Source organism: Protopterus annectens, chromosome 5.part0 (assembly GCF_019279795.1).
Source record: "Protopterus annectens isolate FY-2018-M chromosome 5.part0, PAN1.0, whole genome shotgun sequence".
Taxonomy (NCBI): Eukaryota; Metazoa; Chordata; order Ceratodontiformes; family Protopteridae; genus Protopterus; species Protopterus annectens.
The window spans coordinates 376879482-376899830 of NC_056735.1; the positions used below are offsets into that span (position 1 = coordinate 376879482).

At 39.9% G+C, this 20349-nt stretch overlaps 1 protein-coding gene across 1 annotated transcript in view; it reads left to right on the forward strand.

Moving 5' to 3' along the window:
* Positions 1 to 20349, forward strand: part of LOC122802163 — a 1241087-nt gene that overhangs the window by 991398 nt on the left and 229340 nt on the right. The window contains exon 17 of the mRNA XM_044071837.1: positions 20086 to 20238. Coding sequence (XP_043927772.1) covers positions 20086 to 20238 — 153 coding nt within the window. The remainder of the gene's footprint in view (positions 1 to 20085; positions 20239 to 20349) is intronic.

The following is a 20349-nucleotide window of genomic DNA, read 5'->3' on the forward strand; positions in this document are numbered from 1 at the left end:
CAGACAATTTCCATCAGTGAGACTATGTCATGTGATTACTGAGGTTGCCTATTTTACAAGTAGGGGCACCTTTTGTGTGTGTGTGTGTGTGTGTGTGTGTGTGTGTGTGTGTGTGTGTGTGTGTGTGTGTGTGTGTGTGTGTGTGTGTGTGTGTGTGTAAGAGAGAGAGATTTAATATGTATACTGAATATATTTTTGCAAATGAAATTCTTAGTTAAATAGGCCCCTATTCTTAGACAAGTAGACTTGAGTAACCAATATTAGATCTTAGTTATCCAGCTGGGAAAGTTTAGTATGTGGATTTTCCTTCCGGTTTGATGAAGGCTATGCTACTTACTGAAGGAGTACATTCATGGCTATCCATCCAGTTGTAGTGTTGCTGAACTACATTGTTTGATAATGAGAGGAGCGTTTTACAGAAGTTGAAAGTTTTTGTGTCAAGAACCTGTCTATACAAAGTGGCTTGTTTATGTTGCAGTGAAGGCTGTGGTCTTTGTAGTGAGTGTTTTAAATATAACCAGTATTTCTGAGGTGGAGAAAGTCTCTTAAGGCAGGATCTTTCTTAGCCTGGAAAGCAAGCCAGTGATGAAATTTATAGGGGCCAGTGAGAGACAGAGGAAAGCAAGAAGCTTTTTAGTCTGTTTGGATAACTAAGTGAACTCAGTCCTTTGACCTTTTTTTGTCAGAAATGGTTGTAGTCTTTCTTTTGGCATGGTGTTTTGCCGAGGCATGTGCCAAAAGGGGTGTTGCGCTCAATAATTGCTCTTGTAAAGGAAGAATACAGGGATGTTATGACCTCCTTGTCCATGGATGAGATACCCTTACTAATGAGGTGGGCCATGTAAAAATCTTTCCGTACAATGGAGACAACGTGGTGGTCAAAAGTCAGGTTTCTATCAACCTGGGTGCCCAAGCACCTCACGACTGATTGCGTGCTTACAACATTATTATTAATGTGATAAATTGTGGGGACATCACTCTCCTCAAAGGGGATGATTGTGCATTTTTTGGCATTTAGCTTGAGGCCATGTTTCTGGTACCAGTCATTTGTTTGGGTGAGACCCTCTTGTAGCTTATTCAGAATTGTTTTATTAAGTCAGTAATGTGAATTCTTTACTTTATTGCAAATTTGTTGGCTTATTTTTGTGGATTATAGTATTGTAGGACTGCTAATGTCGACACTGTATGTAGACGGAATGCTGGAGTGGTTTTCCCAGTGAGAAATGCAAGTGCTGTAGTGAATATCTGTTTATTTGTAAAAAAAAAAAAAAATCTATATATTAACTAAGATGTTAGAGTTAACTGTTAGATTACAGAATTAAAATCAGAATGAGAATTAGAATTTTAAGGCAAATATTAGGCATTTATTACATTTATTAATTGTTTGAATGCACCTACAGTACAGCCAGGTGGTCGACTTTTGTCTCCTGTGGCAGCGAAAGAGTTAACTATATGATATATTTTATATGCGGCCCCGAGACAATTTCTGTTCACTCAATGCGGCCCCGGCAAGCCAAAAGGTTGGACACCCCTGCTCTAAATAAAAATCTACCTAGGCAACAGAGACCTCCAAAGCAGACATCCAAGCAAACGCTACCCCAAAACAAAACACGTACAACACATAGCACACAAAGTCAGTGTGCCAAGCAGTCACAGCCCTTAAGGCTGAATAACACACCTGATACTCTTGTAATAGGTGACTCTATTGTCAGACATACTGACGTCCCGCTCACCAGGCTGAATAAAGAGAAGGTCACAGTGAGCTGCTTGTCGGGCACTAGGATCCGCCACATAACGCAAGCACTCAGGTCACTCCAAAGCAAATACAAATATGACTCAGTCATTGTACATGCTGGTGTGAATGACCTGAGACGTACCTCCCTCGACTACATGAAAAGAGACATAGAGGAGCTCTCTGATCATGTAGCCCAGGCCGGTATGACCCTGACCTTGAGCAGCATCTTACCCTCACCTATAATGATGCCACAGTATAAAGACAAAATTATTTATTTTAACAATTGGCTAAAATTTTGGTGTCATTCAAAGGGGATCCAGTGTCTGTCAGCCTGGGATGACATGCTCGACAAGCCACATTGCTTCGCTAGGGACGGCTTGCACCTGTCACCCCTGGGCTTTCGGATATTGGCAAAAGCTCTTGCCACCCCCATAGTGCCTTTTTTAGGCAAGGCTCAAAAGTCAAACCCACCTCCATAGACAGCACAAGGAACAAGAAACTAAGGGTAATGCTGCTAAACGCCAGAAGTATTAACCTCAAGATGCATGCACTCAAAGCTCTCCTCAGTATGGAGAACATCGATATCTGTGCAGTGACAGAAACCTGGTTCAAGGCTCCAGAGAGCACCCCAGCACTACCAGGTTATACCTCATATCATGCTTTTTGGCCCCAAAACCTGGACCGAACCACAAAAGGAGGGGGAGTTTCCATATTTATCAAGGATATCCACACCTCCAGGTTAGTGGCATTGCACGGGCATCGGAGACCATCCATGTGCAACTGACAGTGGGCAAGACTGCTCTTCAGTTTATAGCATCCTACAGACCACCCTCTCAAAGTCAGGAATCCCACTCAGCTTTCCTGAAAACATTGGAGAACATGAAGATCTCTCCGAACACCATTATATTGGGTGACTTCAACTACCCAAACATAGACTGGGAGCATTACTCAAGCCCCAGCACCTTAGCCCAAAGGTTCCTGGAATTTATAAACTCAAATGCTATGGAGCAACTAGTCACCACTCCCACAAGAGGGGATAACATACTAGACCTGATCATTACCAACATGGGGACTCTGTGCTCCATACCAGAAGTATATCCCTCATTGGTAAGATCAGACCATAAATTAATTTCACTGGATATCTACATCCCGACCCCACCCCCAGCCCAGGAAACCACAGTGAAAAACTTCTCAAAAGTGAACTTCACACTTCTCAAAACCAAAGTGGAATCCTTCAAGGCCCCAGGGCCAGTGGAAACTACGGCCCAAACTGCAGAATCCTATATAAATGCATTCTACGGACATCTCCAGGAATGCATGGATCATGCTATCCCAAACAAAATCAAGACCCAATCATCCAAAGGCAGGCATCCTGTCTGGTGGACCCCAGCCATAAATAAACTGTACAACAGAAGGAGGAAGTTACTACATGATAGAGCAAAATCCCTAAAAGGGAAGGCATCTCTGACCAGTACTAGCAAAAAATTACGATCCCTCATAAAATCCTCCAAGGCCAGCTTCGAGAGAAAAATTGCACAGGACACTAAAGACAATCATAAGGCTTTTTTCAGTTATGTTAGGAACCTGGGATGCAACTCCCAGACTTGTTCTGAGTTGATTCTAAACGACAAAAAATACACTGAACCCACAGACATTGCCAAAATCCTGGCAGACAGGTTCAGTGCAAACTTCTTCACCCCCTCCCCCCCCAAAAGAGCAAGTATTTATCCCGGCAGAGTGCAGCCTCCCAAACATCTCTGATGCTCAGGTGAAGGCCGCCCTCTCCAAAGCAAAAAACACTGCTTCCATGGGACCAGATGGCGTCCCGGGTTGCGTCCTACATGAACTCCAAGAAGAACTAGTCCCTCAAGTAAAACTGCTGTACAATCTCAGCCTCACTACAGGATATGTGCCCAAAGAATGGCGTACAGCAACAGTGGTCCCACTCCACAAAGGTGGCACCTCTATGGACCCTGGAAACTATCACCCCATAAGCCTGACTAGCCTAGTCTGCAAGGCTGTGGAGATGATTATCATGGAACTCATAAACAAAGACATTGGGGACCTACAGACACTAGATCCTACCCAATTTGGCTTCGTCAAGGGCAGATCCTGCCTTTTGAACCTGGTCGACTTCTTCGAAACAGTCACCAAGGCCATAGATGAAGGGAAGGTAGTCCACACAGCCTAGCTGGACCTCGCAAAGGCATTTGATACAATACCCCACTCGGGCAACATAGATAAGCTATCCAGCCTAAATATAAACCCCTATGTCACAAGATGGGTCGCAAACTGGCTCAAAGACAGAACCCACAGAGTCAGAGTTGCTGGAGCCATGTCAGACTCGAAACCGGTCACAAGTGGCGTCCCACAAGGTTCTGTCCTGGACCTCTCTTGTTCGGTATTTACTTTTCTGAGGTACAGGCCAACGTGGGAGGACTATGGCTCACCATGTTCGCAGATGACGGCAAACTGGGCGCCATAATCGACTCTCCAGCTGACACAAACATCCTTCAAAAAGGTCTCACAGAGACAGATAACTGGTGCCAGAGCCATGGTCTAAAGCTAAATGCCAAAATGTAAATAGTCATACCCTTTGGCAAAAACAATGTGCCCACAAATTACCACATAGGTGGTAACCCATTAAGTACAGAGAAAGTAATTAGGGATCTGGGGACCCAAGTTGATAGCAATCTCTCCTTTGACAACCACATTGCCAAAGGGGTTCGAAAGACCTTCTACATAGCCCACCTCATCATGAAAGGATTCACATCTAGATCAAGAGAGGTAATCGTGCCCCTTTATTCATCCCTCATCAGGCCCATCATAGAATACAATGCCCCCTTTGGGATGTTCCTTACCTGACACCTGCAGCAATTAGAAAGACCCCAAAAGTACCTCACCAGGAGGATCAAGGGACTCAAACAGATGCCATATGCTGCTCGGTTAAAAAAACTCCAGCTCTACTCAGTTGCATACCACCTACTTCGAGGCGATCTATGCCTGACATATAAAGCTATGTCCAACCCAGAATTAATGGACATGCTCCACCTCAGTAAATCTAAATCCCTTAGAGCCACGCGCTCAAGGGACTTGAACCTCAGCACAGAAATAAATAGAACATGCTGGAGGGACAGATTCATAACCCAGAGGCTCCCTTCACTCTGGAATAGAATTCCAATTCATGTTAGGCAGAGCACCTCACTGACTCTCTTCAAGAAGAATCTTGATGAGTGGATGGGGGATCGTAGGTTTGTCCTGGGGATTACTTCCGTGACACTATTAGACAGAGGCACAGTAAACTAAACTTTAAAAAGGGTACAGTATACTCAAATCAAGGGGTGGCGTAAGCCAAACACAATCGGGCTAGGCTTATAAATGCCCCAGGGCAGATAGCCTAGTAGGAACCTATGAACCTATAAAGCAGGGGTAAGGGACACAAGAATGACAGATAATAAAACTATACAGCCAGGCCCTCATTTGCAAAATCTGATTCTTTTTTCCATTGTTGCAAATAAAATAAAGATAGTCAATAGCAATAGGTAAGCGTGACCTTCAAAGTAGTTTACAGAACTACAAAACATACCTAAAAAGTTACACTTCAAGCAGTGTGAGAATAGTTATTTCCATGGATATGTTCAGCTTTGCTGATGTCTGTCAGAATTTTTAACCTTTGCTGTTGATGTGTTATTTTATGTTCCAGTAAAATTAAAGCTTTCTTGTAAAGTAGCACACATTCCTTGTGATCTGCAATGAACATGAAAAGTGTGTTTGTTATTAAATACTACAAGCACAAGTACAAGACCAGGTCATGACAAGGTATATTCCATAGCTCCAATTTCAAATCACTGCACCATTCCAATGACATAATTCTAGTACAACTTAATTGAGTTATGACTTATACATACTTTGCTATAAATAAAGGACATCCTTTATGCTCCATCAGTTCTGTAAGCCTAATTTTAATTTATAGGCATAGCATTTGCAGTAAGTACATATCATAAGTTAATTTCTGTTACGTACTTCCTTCTAGCTGGATTTGTTATCACATGTATGCAATTTCCCTTCTTAAGGTGGTTCACTGTAGTAATATGCTTGTTTTTTTATAATTTATTGCACTATGAAACTCCACTAACATGCTTATAGTACTTAAATACATGCATAATTACACTGATAATATAGAGTGTGTGTGTGTGTGTGTGTGTGTGTGTGTGTGTGTGTGTGTGTGTGTGTGTGTGTGTGTGTGTGTGTGTGTGTGTTTGTGTGTGTGTGTTTGTGTGCGTGTGTTTATTATTTGTGCCAAAGAAGAGAATAAAAAAAATGAGGTAGGAAGTATAGGGTTATAGTTATAGGAGATCTAAAATTTTGAGGAGCAGACTGGGAGATTCCAAGTTCTTGTAGAGAAAAAGCAAAATTGTGGATATGGTCTTAACCAGGCTGGAGGGGAGTCAGGGATGTCCACATGAAAGCATCCTTAGCCAATGTTATTTTTGGATTTACAATGAAGGAGAAGGGGAAGAACACAAATAAAAGGATGATGGTGCTGGGGTGGGTCAGTCAGATATACATTAGGGGACTTGTGGACACACTGAGAGTATAAACAAGCTTGGGGAATGGATCAGAGATGTAGTGCTTTGAGTTATGGGCAAGTGTCTGAAGAAGAGCCAGAAGGCCAATGTGGCTACACAGGAATGTGAGGCTAGTGATTAGAGAGAAGACAGAACATACAAGAGATGGAAGTGAGGGTGTGGAGATGTGAAGGAGGCACAGTACAATGAGGCTAGCAAACATGCAAGAAAGCAGGTGAGGGCAGCATAGGGACAATATGGAAAGGAGCTATAGAACAGGTTAAGTGGGGAAACAAAGTATTCTCCACTTATATCCCAAAAGAAAGAAGCAAGAGACAGACTTTGCCTGACTGAGGAGGCATGGCTAGGAGATCATGCAAGACTTTATAAAAACAAAGAAACTGGATAAATACATTGTTTTAGCCTTTACAAAGGAAAGCAAGAGGAAGGTAACAAGCTGGGAGGGAGGTAAGGCAGAGTGGTAAGAGTGATGGACAGACACTAGGCTAGAAAAGGCAGAGTTTGAGAAGGAATTGCGTTCTAAAGGGAGTATAAAGATCTGAGACCAGATAGGCCTCTTTAAAGGGTCCCCACTGGTCTGGACAGTGTATTAGCAGATCCCCTGAATGAAATTTAACATCACTGCCCATTATGGAAATGCCTTCCTACAGGAGGAAAGCAACTGTAGTGCCTTTCTACAATCGGTTGAGTGGGAAAATTCCAGGGAACTATAGGTCTGTTAACCTAACAGCAGTAGCAGAGAAAGTCATGGAGACAATCTTGATGGAAAGGCTGATTGCTTTTCTGGTGGACAAGAACACTCAAGTCAACAATCAAGATGGAGTCAGGGTCAGAAAAATCTTTGAACTACTGTAAATCTGATGTATTTTTTATGATTAGGTAGCAGAAGCTGACAAGGGAGTACTGTTAGATGTTATCTACCAAGACTTCAGCAAGGCCTTTGACTCAGTACTCTAAAGGTAGCTGCTAAGAACACTAGAGGGGTTAGGGGTATGACCAAGACTAAGGAACTGGCTAGATACATGGTTACATCATATAACACAGTAAGTGGGATGATGATAGGAATTAGGAAAGCAACTAATGGATTATCACAAGGATTGATACGTGGTGCACTACCCATTACTGGATTCATTTCAGATCTATCTGAGGGAAGAGACAATAGACTCAGCCTCTTTTGTGATTACAAATAGGGGTGGAAGTAAAGGATAAGGGAAGAGTGAAAAGAAGGACTTGTTAAAGCTGACCAAATGGGCTGAAATGCTGCAGATGAAGTTTTATGAAGATAAATGCAAAGTACTGCAACTGGGCTTCAGCAACCCAGTATGAATTATCATCTGGGAGAAGTGGAACTGATGGAAAAAGAGCAAGAAGAGTATATTGAAGTGTTAATCATATCTGAAATGGACCATCAATAGCAAAGTGAAAGGGCAGAAATCCTTGGAGTCATTTAAAAAGGTATGGAACAAATGGGTAAGAGCCAAGAAGAAGGACATGAAAGAAAGAATACTCAGAATCCAGTCCACAAGAAATGACTCGTAAGGTAAAACCACAATAATTTATTAAACCAAATGACTTTATAGTAAATACACATGTTATACTTAAAACACATAAAATAAGCACTTTCATTTCTATATTATATTTCTTAAGAAACTTCATCATATAACCTACCGTTCATTCAGCTTTTAAACTAAAGAACTCAATTACGTCAGCTTAATCTTCAATGACAATAGTGTGTCATTGAAGATTAAGCTGACTAATTCAGTTCTTTCTGAGTATTAGTTGAGTTTGGCTTGTTTAGTTTGGAAGACATGAAAAAAGAAGAGGTAGAATGCTGAATACACATAAAGTCAGACTAGATAGGCTTGCTGCCTTCATCTGCTATCAAGTAAATGAAAGGTAATACATAACAGTAAGCTTATCACATTTGTCAGAAAACCTGTAGCATATTTACTATCATAAACAATCAATACTTCCAGCACTTGAAGCAATTATGTCTAGAAATGTTTTGTATAAAATAAATGCAGAATGGCATGACCCAAACTATTCGTTCTAGTGTAATTTGAACACGACAAGGCCATCACCATTTCTCAATAGCAAGACATTTGTTAGTGTAAACAAACCTTTACAATTTAATGAGATGAATAAAAGTGGGATATGCTGATATTATGCAATGATTGCTGAGTCTCTGAAACAAGATGCATAATGTTATGCAATGGACAAGAAATATAATAGAAAATTAAGGCAGAACAGGGAAAATACTATCTCAAGCAGAAATATGTATAATAAATAAGGACTCAGCTGCAACACTGGTAAATATGTCAACTCAAAAGAGAACTTTATTCACAGCAGGAGTTTGGGGGACAGAAATAAAGAGCTGCTGGAGATTACCAAGTGGATATAAGTACTTGTTACAATGACTAAGCCCTAGTCTGTAAAAAATGTCTTATCAGACATACTTATTCAAGGCAACTTTATTAAAAAAGGAAAGACCTACCACTTGTTCTTAATATGGCAGGCTAGTTACAGCTTACCAAATTTTCTGTCAGCACTGATGACCCAACTTCTAGAAATAACAGGGGTCTTGTGGTGGCATGGCAAAAGAAAAATGAATGTGCCTCCTGAGGTAGCTTTTACCATTAAAGGTTGAAGGAGAGTTTACATTGCTGCTGGGCAGCTATCTGGTGTAGTACAGCTGGCATAGTAAGGTGCAATTCCTTAGACTGATAAGTTCAGATGTTTCAGTGCTTGTTGTAGCTGTAAGTATAAACAAGTGGCCAAGCTATGTCTGATATGAGAGGCTATGGTAGTATATAGGCATATGCACTCTTCAAGCCCAGCTAATCACCTTGCAGTCTTTTCTATTCTTGTAGTTTGCCAGTCAAACCGATAACTAGGGTGGGATGGGGATAGCTGCCTCGGGTGCAAGAAACATTGTTGCTTTCTTAGTAGAGCTGAGAGCTGAAGACATTTGCTGAACTTTTTTTTTTTTTGTCCTTTTGCCCTCATCTTTAGACTAAAGCACTTTTGCTCTTCAGCTCTAGTTAAGGGAAGCAGCAAGTGACAGACTGCCCTGGGTGCCAACTACCCCAATTACAGCTCGGTTGTAAATATTGTTAGCCACTTTACAAATAGTAATTGTTTCTACATTTGCTGATTTTATGAAACACATTCCTAACTGCAGACTTGGCTTGCCCTTATCCTCTACTTCTCTACATTTATTATACAGAAATTAAAGTGATAATCTCCCAGTTAAAGAATTCTTGAAAGTAAACTTCAATAAACTGCAACAAACTGCAAACAACTTGAAAAAGGGGAAAAGTTGTGCCAAAAAGGGTATCACTGCAGGCACTTCAGGTAAATGACACTACAGAATACAATATTTGTTGACCCATAGGTTATCCCTTAAACTATTTTTGCCTGTGTGTGTTGTTCCACAGTAGAGCTAAAGCTTTCTTACCTACTAACATACATGCAAATTACAACCAGAAGGAAAAGTATAATTCACAAAATCTTCCTGATTACTACAGCCAGCAGTCTGCAAATGGCCCCTCCCTAATACCCTTTCTTCTCCACAGGTCTCAAGCTTTTTTCAATCTGTTGTATATTTTCTGTTGTAGCAGCCACAGTGGAAGTACATTCTGCCTAACCACTACACTGTGAGCTAATACATTCTCATAACAAGAGTGACGTTCACTTGTACAGTCTGATGATCGTGTTTTCTTCCCCCTTCCCATTTTGTGTAGTGCCATCTTACTGTTCTCTTAGGATGTGTCCCTCTGTGTCATTTCTATGTTCCAAACAGTACATTTCCAGTTCTTTCCTCCTGTCTTCACCGTATTCCTTCTCCACACTCTTCACCCTCCATGCTTCTTTTTCTGGACCAGCTCTACTAGTTTTATATATTTTTCTCTGTACAGCTTCCTGGAATCACACAGTGATCCAGATGTGCTCTAGTCTTTTGGGTTTCTAAAACCATTACAGGAATGAATCTCATTCATATGTCAAAGTATGATTAAAGTTCATGAAATTAGTATTGTTCCAATCTTTGATGTCAGCCAGAAGTGCTCTTCACAGCACCCGCAATGTCCCAGCAATGACTCCTCCTGCAATTCGTATGGAGTTACATGTATTGGTAACACATCTAAATACAATTGTAAATTCTTTTTTATAAGACCTGTTGTTCCTACTGCTACTGGAAATGTTTAGGTATCTTTCTTCCACATTGCTCTCATTTCTGCCTGCAGATCCTGATATTTCATGGCTTTGTGTCTCTCTGTTCACAGGACACTGTAGTTACTGGGTGTGGTGATTTCAATGATCAATACTATTTTTGTCTTCTTTTCTTGGACCACTCTATCCGGTTTTCTAGCATCTATCTTTTGAATTTATGGTAATGGGTGGTCCCATGTGATGTAGACTTCATCATTTTCTATGATGCTTTGTGGCTCATGTTTCCAGTGTTTTTCAGCTACTTCAGTACCATAATGCTTGCACAATCCCCAGTGCAACAATCTTGCCACATAATTATGCCTTTCAGTATGCAGTCCTTCTGCCATTAGTATGTCACAACCAGCAACAAGGTGAGTGACTGCTTCCAATTCTGTTTTACAAAACCTGCATTTGTCTGTTTCTCCCACATGTTCAATGGACTTTGTAAACCAGCTTGTATGTAGCCCACTATCTTGGGCTGCCAGTATTAACCTTTCATCTCTTGGTTTGAATTTGCCTCTCTTTAACCATTCCTGCATTAATTCCTGATAAAAATGAGGTTCTTCCAGAAGTTTTCTATACTTGCAACTATATTTATGCTTTTTCGACATTTATTGCCTTCTCATCTGGTCCTTCACCATACATTATTTCTTTTGTTTTTTGGCACATTCAGTTGCTCTCTGATTTTTATCTACTTCTGGTTTGATTTCCATTCCTGCTTGATGTTTATATGCTTCTGCTAAATTAAGCAGCGAGGTCATCTTTGATTTATTCTCCTCACATTTCAGAACTTTCACTACATTTGGGTCTTGTGAGGTCAGCAGATATGTGTGGAGTCCCACAATTGCAGATCTATGCATGTAATCAGTTTCAAGGAGACCCATCCCTCCTTCGGAATGGGTAATATATAATCTTGTTATACACTGATTTTTTTATAAATCATTTGGTGAGCATGAAGAATCCTTGTTTTCCTATCTAATCTATCCAACATGTTTTGGGGCCAGTCAATCACTCCAGAACTGTAAGTTAGGACAAGAAGAGCAAATTGGTTTATAGCTTGGATTTTGTTCCTAGATGTCAATGCCGTTTTCAGAATTAATTTAAGTCTTCTAAAATATTCCTTACTAAGTTTTATTCACATTTGTTCATGTTTTATTGTGGTTCCTTCATCGATTACCAAATATTTATACACTCCCTCTTGCTCCAGTTCTTTTATATCACATTCTTGTCCCAAATTGACATTTTCCTGGTGCTGCAGTTTTCCTGCTTTAAAAGTTGCTTTTGAACACTTATCAAGACCAAATGAACTTCTTATGTCATCTGAAAAAGTTTTGACAACCTGCAGCTGTGTTTTCAGTTCCTCATATGATAAGATATACAGTTTTAAGTTATCGACAAAGAGAAGATGAGAAGTCTTTACACTTTTTTGTTTTCTAGGAGCCAAATTGTAGCTATGGCCTAAGCTGTTAAGTAAACAGCTTAATGGGTTAATGGCAAGGCAGAATAGCAATGGTGACAGAGAGTCACCCTGGAATATCCCCCTTTGAATTTGTATCCCTGAGATAATAATCTGTCAGCTTTTGTATATTTACTTTGATGTTGGTGCAGTCACCCCTGCAGACACTGTCAGGTGAATCATTTTGTTATGCTATTATTTTATTTTACATTCACAATCTATTAATTTCATTTTAGACTGTCATTCACTAGGTGGAGTACTTTACATCTGTGTGTGTGTGTGGGTGTGTGTGTGTGTGTGTGTGTGTGTGTGTGTGTGTGTGTGTGTGTGTGTGTGTGTGTGTGTGTGTGTGTGTGTGTTTGTGTGTTTGTGTGTATGTATGTGTGCCCAAACTTCAACGAAACACACACTGGATTAAATAAAACCCATCTAGGATGGGGGCTATGTCCCCAACACCCACCCCCTACTATGTACAGTATAGCAACTCCAGGATTGCACTGCAGTATAGAAAAGGATATGTTGGGCAAGTGCAGACACTGTCAGGTGAATCATTTTGTTATGCTATTATTTTATTTTACATTCCCCATCTATTAATTTCATTTTAGACTGCCATTCACTAGGTATAGTACTTTACATCTGTGTGTGTGTGTGTGTGTGTGTGTGTGTGTGTGTGTGTGTGTGTGTGTGTGTGTGTGTGTGTGTGTGTGTGTGTGTGTGTTTGTGTGTGTGCCCAAACTTCAATGAAACACACACTGGATTAAATAAAACCCATCTAGGCTGGGGGCTATGCCCACAACACCCACCCCCCAACTATATACAGTATAGCAACTCCAGGATTGCACTGCAGTGTAGAAAAGGATATGTTGGGCAAGTGTTTACTTAACCTGGGAAAATTTTGTCATTTGAGTATTTCATTTTCGTGATTTTTAATTTCCAAAAATGATATTCGATGATATGGCCATTCGAGTATTAGAAGGGGATCCACCCACACACAGGTCAAGTCTCAGCCTTGTGCCCTTCACTTAAAATTCAATTAAAGGCTTCTGCACATGTTTTCTGTTTCTAATTGTCTTAATTTGATGTCTTAAGCACTTAAACATTTTAGTAGCATTTGTATTATTTTTAAAATTAACTATTGTCATAATTGACATGCCCCAAACTTTGACACTGCAAGCCATCTCTAAAGCTCTTTTAAATTCCATAATACTGCGCCAAATCAGCAAATATATCGGCATGTCCATCTCTCAGTAATGCTGTTTTGTTTTTTTCCTTGCTGTCGCACAAAGACTGCCCTTCTGTAATTTAATGCTCCCACCACCACGCACACACACACACACACACACACACACTTATGCATGGAGCGCAAACCTTCTGCATTGCTGCATGGAATAAAAACACTGCCATGCAGCTCCTGGAACTATTTCTCTGAATTCTGTTGCTGTAGGTATTTATTCTGGAGAAGTAGCACATTGTCAAGTTTCACCATACTCTCTTCTACAAAAGTTCAAGAGCTTACCATTCTGCAGTTGATTGAGGACCGGTAGTGGATGCATAACAAAAGTTCATCCTTTCAAAGCTTATGGCTTTTTAGCACAGTTTTTTATAAACTTTATTAGAAGTTACATTTATGGTTTGTTTCTGGAATGCAGTGGGAGTCAGGACACAAGTAAAAGGTGAGTAGGTCAGGGTGCCATGTCCTGCAAGGTATAGCATTTTTTTAACACCTTGCATTATCATTTGTGACATAGGCAAATTTGCATTTATATAAAAGTAATCCAACAGTATTAACAAGTTCATGTTTACAAACATTATACTTCACATATATTGCTATATATCATATAACCTAAGCAACATTACATAAATTATTCAATTCCTGCCTTTTTTAAAAACAAGAAACATCTTTATTAAACCATCACTTATGACTTAGGCAATCATACATTTATATAAATGAAACAAACCGCACCGAGACGATCCTAGTTGCAGGCATTTTACATCACAGTGATCCAGCAACAAAAATCACTTGCAGATCACTAAAGCCAATAACTCTGCTGGTGAAGCACTATTCTCTTGCGCCATAGCCAAATTATGGAACTCACTCCCACCCACAATTACCTCCGTACCATCATGCACCAACTTCAAAACTTAATTAAAAGCGCACCTAAAAACATGCTGGCTATGCCCTTGCAACTCCCACTCTAATATCATCCACCCCATCCAACTACTACCTTTCTTTCCACTCCACTAACTACTTGATGATAGCAAGCTCAGATACTCATAAGCCTATACAGCAGGAACTTCTCATTATTACATTTGTTAATGCCTGTTATGTACTTCACAGATAAAGATTCTAGTTGTCTACTGATGTACTATGTTCTTCATCTGTAAATATGTTGTAAGTAATTTCTATGTTAAATTGTTAATCGCTATGTAATCCAATGTAACTACTGTCTGTTTATTTTACTGTGGAGCTTTTCTCCCCGGGCCTCCGCTGAAAATGGACCCACGTCCAGTCGGACACTCCCGGTCAACAAATTTAAATAAATAAATAAATAAATAAAATCACAAACCATACTGACACACTCCCAGTTGCAAACATTATACATCACTTATAATCTCACCAATCATTTTCAAACATTACCTAACTCATTTAAGTCCTGCCTTCTTTTAAACCTCATTCTTTTGCTGTATTTATTGTTCCCACAAGGTGAACGATCTCAGTAGTTTACTAACATTAAAAATTTCTTTGAACTGCAGGCATCTGCAGGAGTGGAACTGTTTTATTAGCCAAGTGTTTGTGTGTGTTCTGTGGTTTCTAGTTCTTTGCAACATCTAAAACTGTGCTGAAAAGTGTACATGCTACTCAAAGGTTAAGTGAAATGTAGATTGTTATCGTCTGATGTAGTCACATTTAAAGAAAAAGTGATTCAAATGAACAGGATGTTTAGATCTACTAGAAAGTTTAGGTTTCGGAGTAAAGTTCATAACAAATAACTTTTAAAATTAATAAATGCCAGTCTGACTGAGACGAGTTATTTTTATGTTTATGAAGTGTGTGAAGTAGTAAGGACTGATTTTTGCTTTCTTTCCTGTTAGCATTGCTGCTTTCAGAATCATCTTTGCTGGTATGAAAAACATGTCTAGTTACTGATTGTCTTACAAACTATGTATAAAAAGCACACTCAGAACAGTTTATTTTTATCTTTCATTAAAAGTTAAATGTTTTTAACTTTTGCCATGTTTTTTCAAGCATTAATGGACTTATAAAAAGATGTAACTGTAGGTTCACCTATTTAACTGATAAGAAACCTACTGCAGTCTTGCTAACAGTGTAAGAGATGGTATTAAGCTGGCAGAACCCTACAATAATTAGTGACTGGCAATTAATGAGCTGCTGCTAGTATCAGAATATTTGTTTGAGAACAATAGATTGTGCAAGATGAATTAATGTTTACCAGTTTTAAAACTATACATTCCTCAAACATCAGATGGTGGAGATGAGTAAAATAACTGCAGCACATCATTTTAGTGGTGAAGGTAACAGTAACAACTACATTTTATATGTGTGCCTATGTATGAGCGTGTGTATGTGTGTGTGTGTGTGTGTGTGTGTGTGTGTGTGTGTGTGTGTGTGTGTGTGTGTGTGTGTGTGTGTGTGTGTGTGTGTGCACGCGTGTGCATAAGCAGGTTCAGGCAGTTACCGTTTGAAATTGTGGCATCGACTTTAGCGAGCCCTGTAATGCTGAGACAGAATGTCTGAAAAAATTTTCTTAATATATTTGTGTGAAATGGACATTCTCGGAATATTCCCTTTTCTCCAAGGTATGGTGATTTAGGAGCCAGTATATTTAAGTATGAGGGGGTGAACTGGGACTTGCCCACCCTGCAAAACGGAAGTTAAAAGTAGAAAAGAGATGTTCAGTATTCTGTCTTCTCTTGTATTTTCATTTTTTTAGCAAGTCAGCACTCAGATTTATGAGGGCTAAAGTTTCAGGAGAGCTGGACCTGGCAGGTGCTTAGATATAATATGAAAAAACACCAACAATGTCTAGTCTTCAAATGCCTTTGTTCATTGAACAATAATTAAGCCCTAATTCATAAAGCACTATAAATAAACAGTATTTGCGGGAAGAATTTGTTCGTTAAATACAGTAGAACAAAGTCAGAAGTCATAGTTTTAATGTATGAGGTCATAAAGAGCCATGGTCTTCTTCATTCATTTTTTTTTATACATGTATTTATTTATCTCATTTTGATAACTGATATAAGTGGACTGGGCGGCAGACTTTTTAGCCATAATCCAGCATTACTGTAAACTATGTTAGTATTACATTTCTGGCACTGCATAAAGTAAGCTTGCAGAGAAAAACGTTTAACTTGATCACAAATAATGGTAGTGTCTCTCCATAAGATTCAGAGGAGTTTCAAGGCTATTGTAGTCTAATAATCATGTACGCATTACCAATATCCAACCGCAGTCTTTTCATCCTTAGAAAAGGATGGAGAGGTCACTAAATTCCATGACCAATTTGAGAGCTCCCATCCAATTGTGCAGGTTTAATTTGAAGGAAGATAAAGAATCAAACCGTTTAACCAGCAGAGGAAGTTTATTCCAGAGAAGGAGGATGAACTGGGTGATGAATCTCTCTCCCTACATCACATTCTCTTTATCTATTGATGAAGATTTAGGGCTCTGGGTCTACTGCTAGCTGAGCTATTTGTCATACTGCAGTATAGTTGTTTTTGAAAATTTAACCAGATTCATTAGACAGGATTTACCCCTGAAAAAGCCAAACTGCAATAGGTCTAGCCTGTGATAAGATTTTTAATATCATAGTTTATCAGGGCAGTTATAATGAACTGTGGTGGTGATGCTGCGGTAGCATTGTCGCCTCACAGTAAGAAGTTCCCTGTTCAATTCTCAGCAAGAGCGTCTTCTGTGTGGAGACATGCATGAATGGGCGTACCTTCGTTGAAGGTTGTGCATCAGGGCCGGCAACTCGGCACGTAAAAATCTTCTGCCAATCATTAGCGGACCAGAGTTCCACTGTAGCGACCCCTAACTGGGAAAAGCCGAAAGACACAACATCAGGTCAGTTATAATACATTCCATGGCTTTGCAAATAAAACTTGTCAGTCTGATGGGCCTATAATTCCTGGGATTAGTGGTGGGGGCACCCTGATGGAGTGGCACCACTGCTGCTGTTGTGTGTCAAGCCTCAGGGACAAAGTCAGTGCCTAAACTCAGGTAAAACAGTTTAAGAAGTAGCTCTGCCAGGGCTTGTTTAATGTTGTTGTTGTTCTTCTTCTTCTTTCGGCTTTTCCCGGTCAGGGGTCTCCACAGCGGAACTCCGGTCCTCTAATGATTGGCAGTAGATTTTTATGGTGCTGAGGTGCCAGCTCGACACCCCACCTTCAACGAAGGCACGCCCATTCATGCATGTCTTTCGAATGCCTCTCAACCACGGGGAGGACATGCAGACTCCACACAGAAGGCGCTCCAGCTGAGTTTACTAAACAACCAGGTGCCATTAAAGAAGTATTTTTAGTCCTGGAGACCACTTTCAGTACATGTTCTTTAGTGATGACTGGGAGGTCTAACAGAATCAAGGATGAGTGGTGTTTAGATAGTCATCTCTGGGTAAAATTTGTACTGCATTTCTTTGCTAGTATTCTAGCAATGTCTACTGGATCAGAGAAGGCTGTGCTATTATGAATAAGTTCAGAGCAATGTTGGATATTTCTTAGTTTCCTAACATTGCTAAAGAAGGATTTATAATTGTCCTTTGCTTCAGACACTAATCTATATTCATGGGCTGCTTTAGTTGAACTGATAATATTTTTTTATGTTTTAGTCAATTTTATGACATTATCCTTGATATGTGGGACTTTTGATCTGCTGTACGCTAATTATTTCAGAGCTATTTGCCTAGGAGGCTGCAGAACTTACAGTCTGCAGCACCTTGACATGGTACAGAGGCTTGTTGAGATGCAGCACGTGGTTTGTCACACAGTAGCACTGCTACTAAAAGCCAGTCATGAGAATAGTTTTTTGTTAGATGTCTGGGGGATATGCCACACTATTAAAATACAGTCATGACTAAGCATTTGGGTACAGCTCCACTGGGATGAAGTCTGCAAAAATTTAAATGGGAAGTTATTTTGTTTTTCGACCCACAAAGATGAACTTTTGGAATGAAATGTTCACCCTGCTTCATTAGACAAGTAATTACCATCCTAGCATATGGTTGCCAGTGATCCATTCAGGGAGCAGCACTGTGAAAGAGGCATGGCTTAGTCAGCAGTCTAAGGGAGCGGGCAGACAGCAGTGCTGGGGGCAGCAGTCTGGAAGCTGTTAGTACAAATCTGAAAATCCTGCCTGCACCACTGATGTTAACCACTCTCCACTGCTTTGGTGATTTATATAAAGAAATTAAACTTGCTGTTATAACGCTATCAGTGAACTCTGACTGTAAACTGTCAGACTGCTGACACCAGCATTAAATGTTAATTTGATCTATTCAATTTGAGCAAGTTTGATGCAATATACCCTGATGATTAATATTTGCATGCTGTATGTATAAAGGTGGTATGCACTGTACAGTTATTGGACAAATGCCTAAGGCCTTCCTCAAGAATGTCAAAACCTGCTCTCCTGAATGGTCACTAATTCAAATAAGCAGTTCCTTCCCCAATAGGTAGTTTTGTTAGCCCCATTTCTACCACATTTCTGTCCATGCCTGACAAGGAATATTCTTGCAGTTTCCTGCTTCACTGTTTTACGAAATTACTTAACCTTTGAAAATGTCAGCAATTTTACTACTACTTCTTAAAAATATTCCTTAATGCATGCAACTCCGTCATCACCGCTTCCATTTTCTGAGCAAAAACATATTTTCACTGTAGTTGTTCTTTCTTGGGAATAACTGCTTATGTTGATTGCTACACCTCATTGTGGCACCTATATCCTTCCAGCCTCAAACCATAGGATGCTTTTTTTCTTCCATCTGCTGTGGGAGAGCCAGCTGTTGATACTAATCTATTTTCTTTCTCTGCACTGAACCCTGCCTCTCTGTCTCAATTTCAGTCTTACACTAGAAAAGCTGTTTACATGGGTAGTCTAACGTCAGAAGCAAATTCATTCTATGTCACTTTAAACAGTGCCCGAGTCTCCTTTTCATTTCATTGATGCTTTTGCACACACTTACAATCTAGGGACATGACAAGAAATCAAAACAGCTTTTCATCTTCCCATTTTCGATCTCTAAAATCCGTATGTACAAAGTGGTTGAAATGTATTGTTTTTAATACAGATAAATCCATTAAAGCCGTTATATAGCCCACATTAAAGAAGCAGTTAAAGAATGGTAACTTCTGAATAGAGCGTCAGATTCTGCTGGTGTGTGTGTGTGTGTGTGTGTGTGTGTGTGTGTGTGTGTGTGTGTGTGTGTGTGTGTGTGTGTGTGTGTGTGTGTGTGTGGGTGTGTGTGGGTGTGTGTGTGTGTGTGTGTGGGTGTGTGTGTGTGTGTGGGTGTGTGTGTGCGTGGGTGTGTGTGTGTGTGTGTGCATGTGCGTGTGTGTGTGTGTGTGTGTGTGTGTGTGTGTGTGTGTGTGTGTGTGTGTGTGTGTGTGTGGAGAGAATGCAGAGATAACAAATAAACTACCAGTCTTGTTATGCCATATTATTGTTTAGTACACATTATTTATAATCTAAATGGATTATATCAGTTGCACATAGTTAGGCCATTTATAAAAGCCACATGTACCTGACTTCAGTTTGTATGACATGCATTTTGTTTTATGCACCATTATTTAGCAACAGAAACTGTCTTATTTGTGGAACTCAGAATATAGTGTCACACAACTATCCACCAAAAAAACTACTGTTTGTGCCAATAATGGACAGAAAATGAATTATTAGCACCGGATATAGGTTTGCAGTTGATATAGCAAGATACATTCCTTTAATCTATGGAAAATGAGAAAATCAAAATTGCTAAGATGAAACAAAGAAAGTCTAGTAAATACATGTTGAAACATATCACCAGACATTTATCATTTGGTGCCTTGTTTTATATATTTCTTTCCCATTTTCCTAGTTGGCTCCTGTATGACACAGAGGACTTCACAGGCAATTGCTACATATTAGAGGAAGGCCATTATGCAGACTTCAGTGCATTTGGATGCTTGTCAAGAACAATCAAGTCTCTTAAGCCTATACAACATGTGAGTCCTTTGATATTGCTGTTGCTGTTACAATATTACCTATGTCTTTTTGTATCCTGTTTTGTTGCCCCCTCCCCTAGTTTGTCATCTGCCTGGTATCAGTGACGTTCCTTAATCTCCACAGCAAGGTAGAGAGG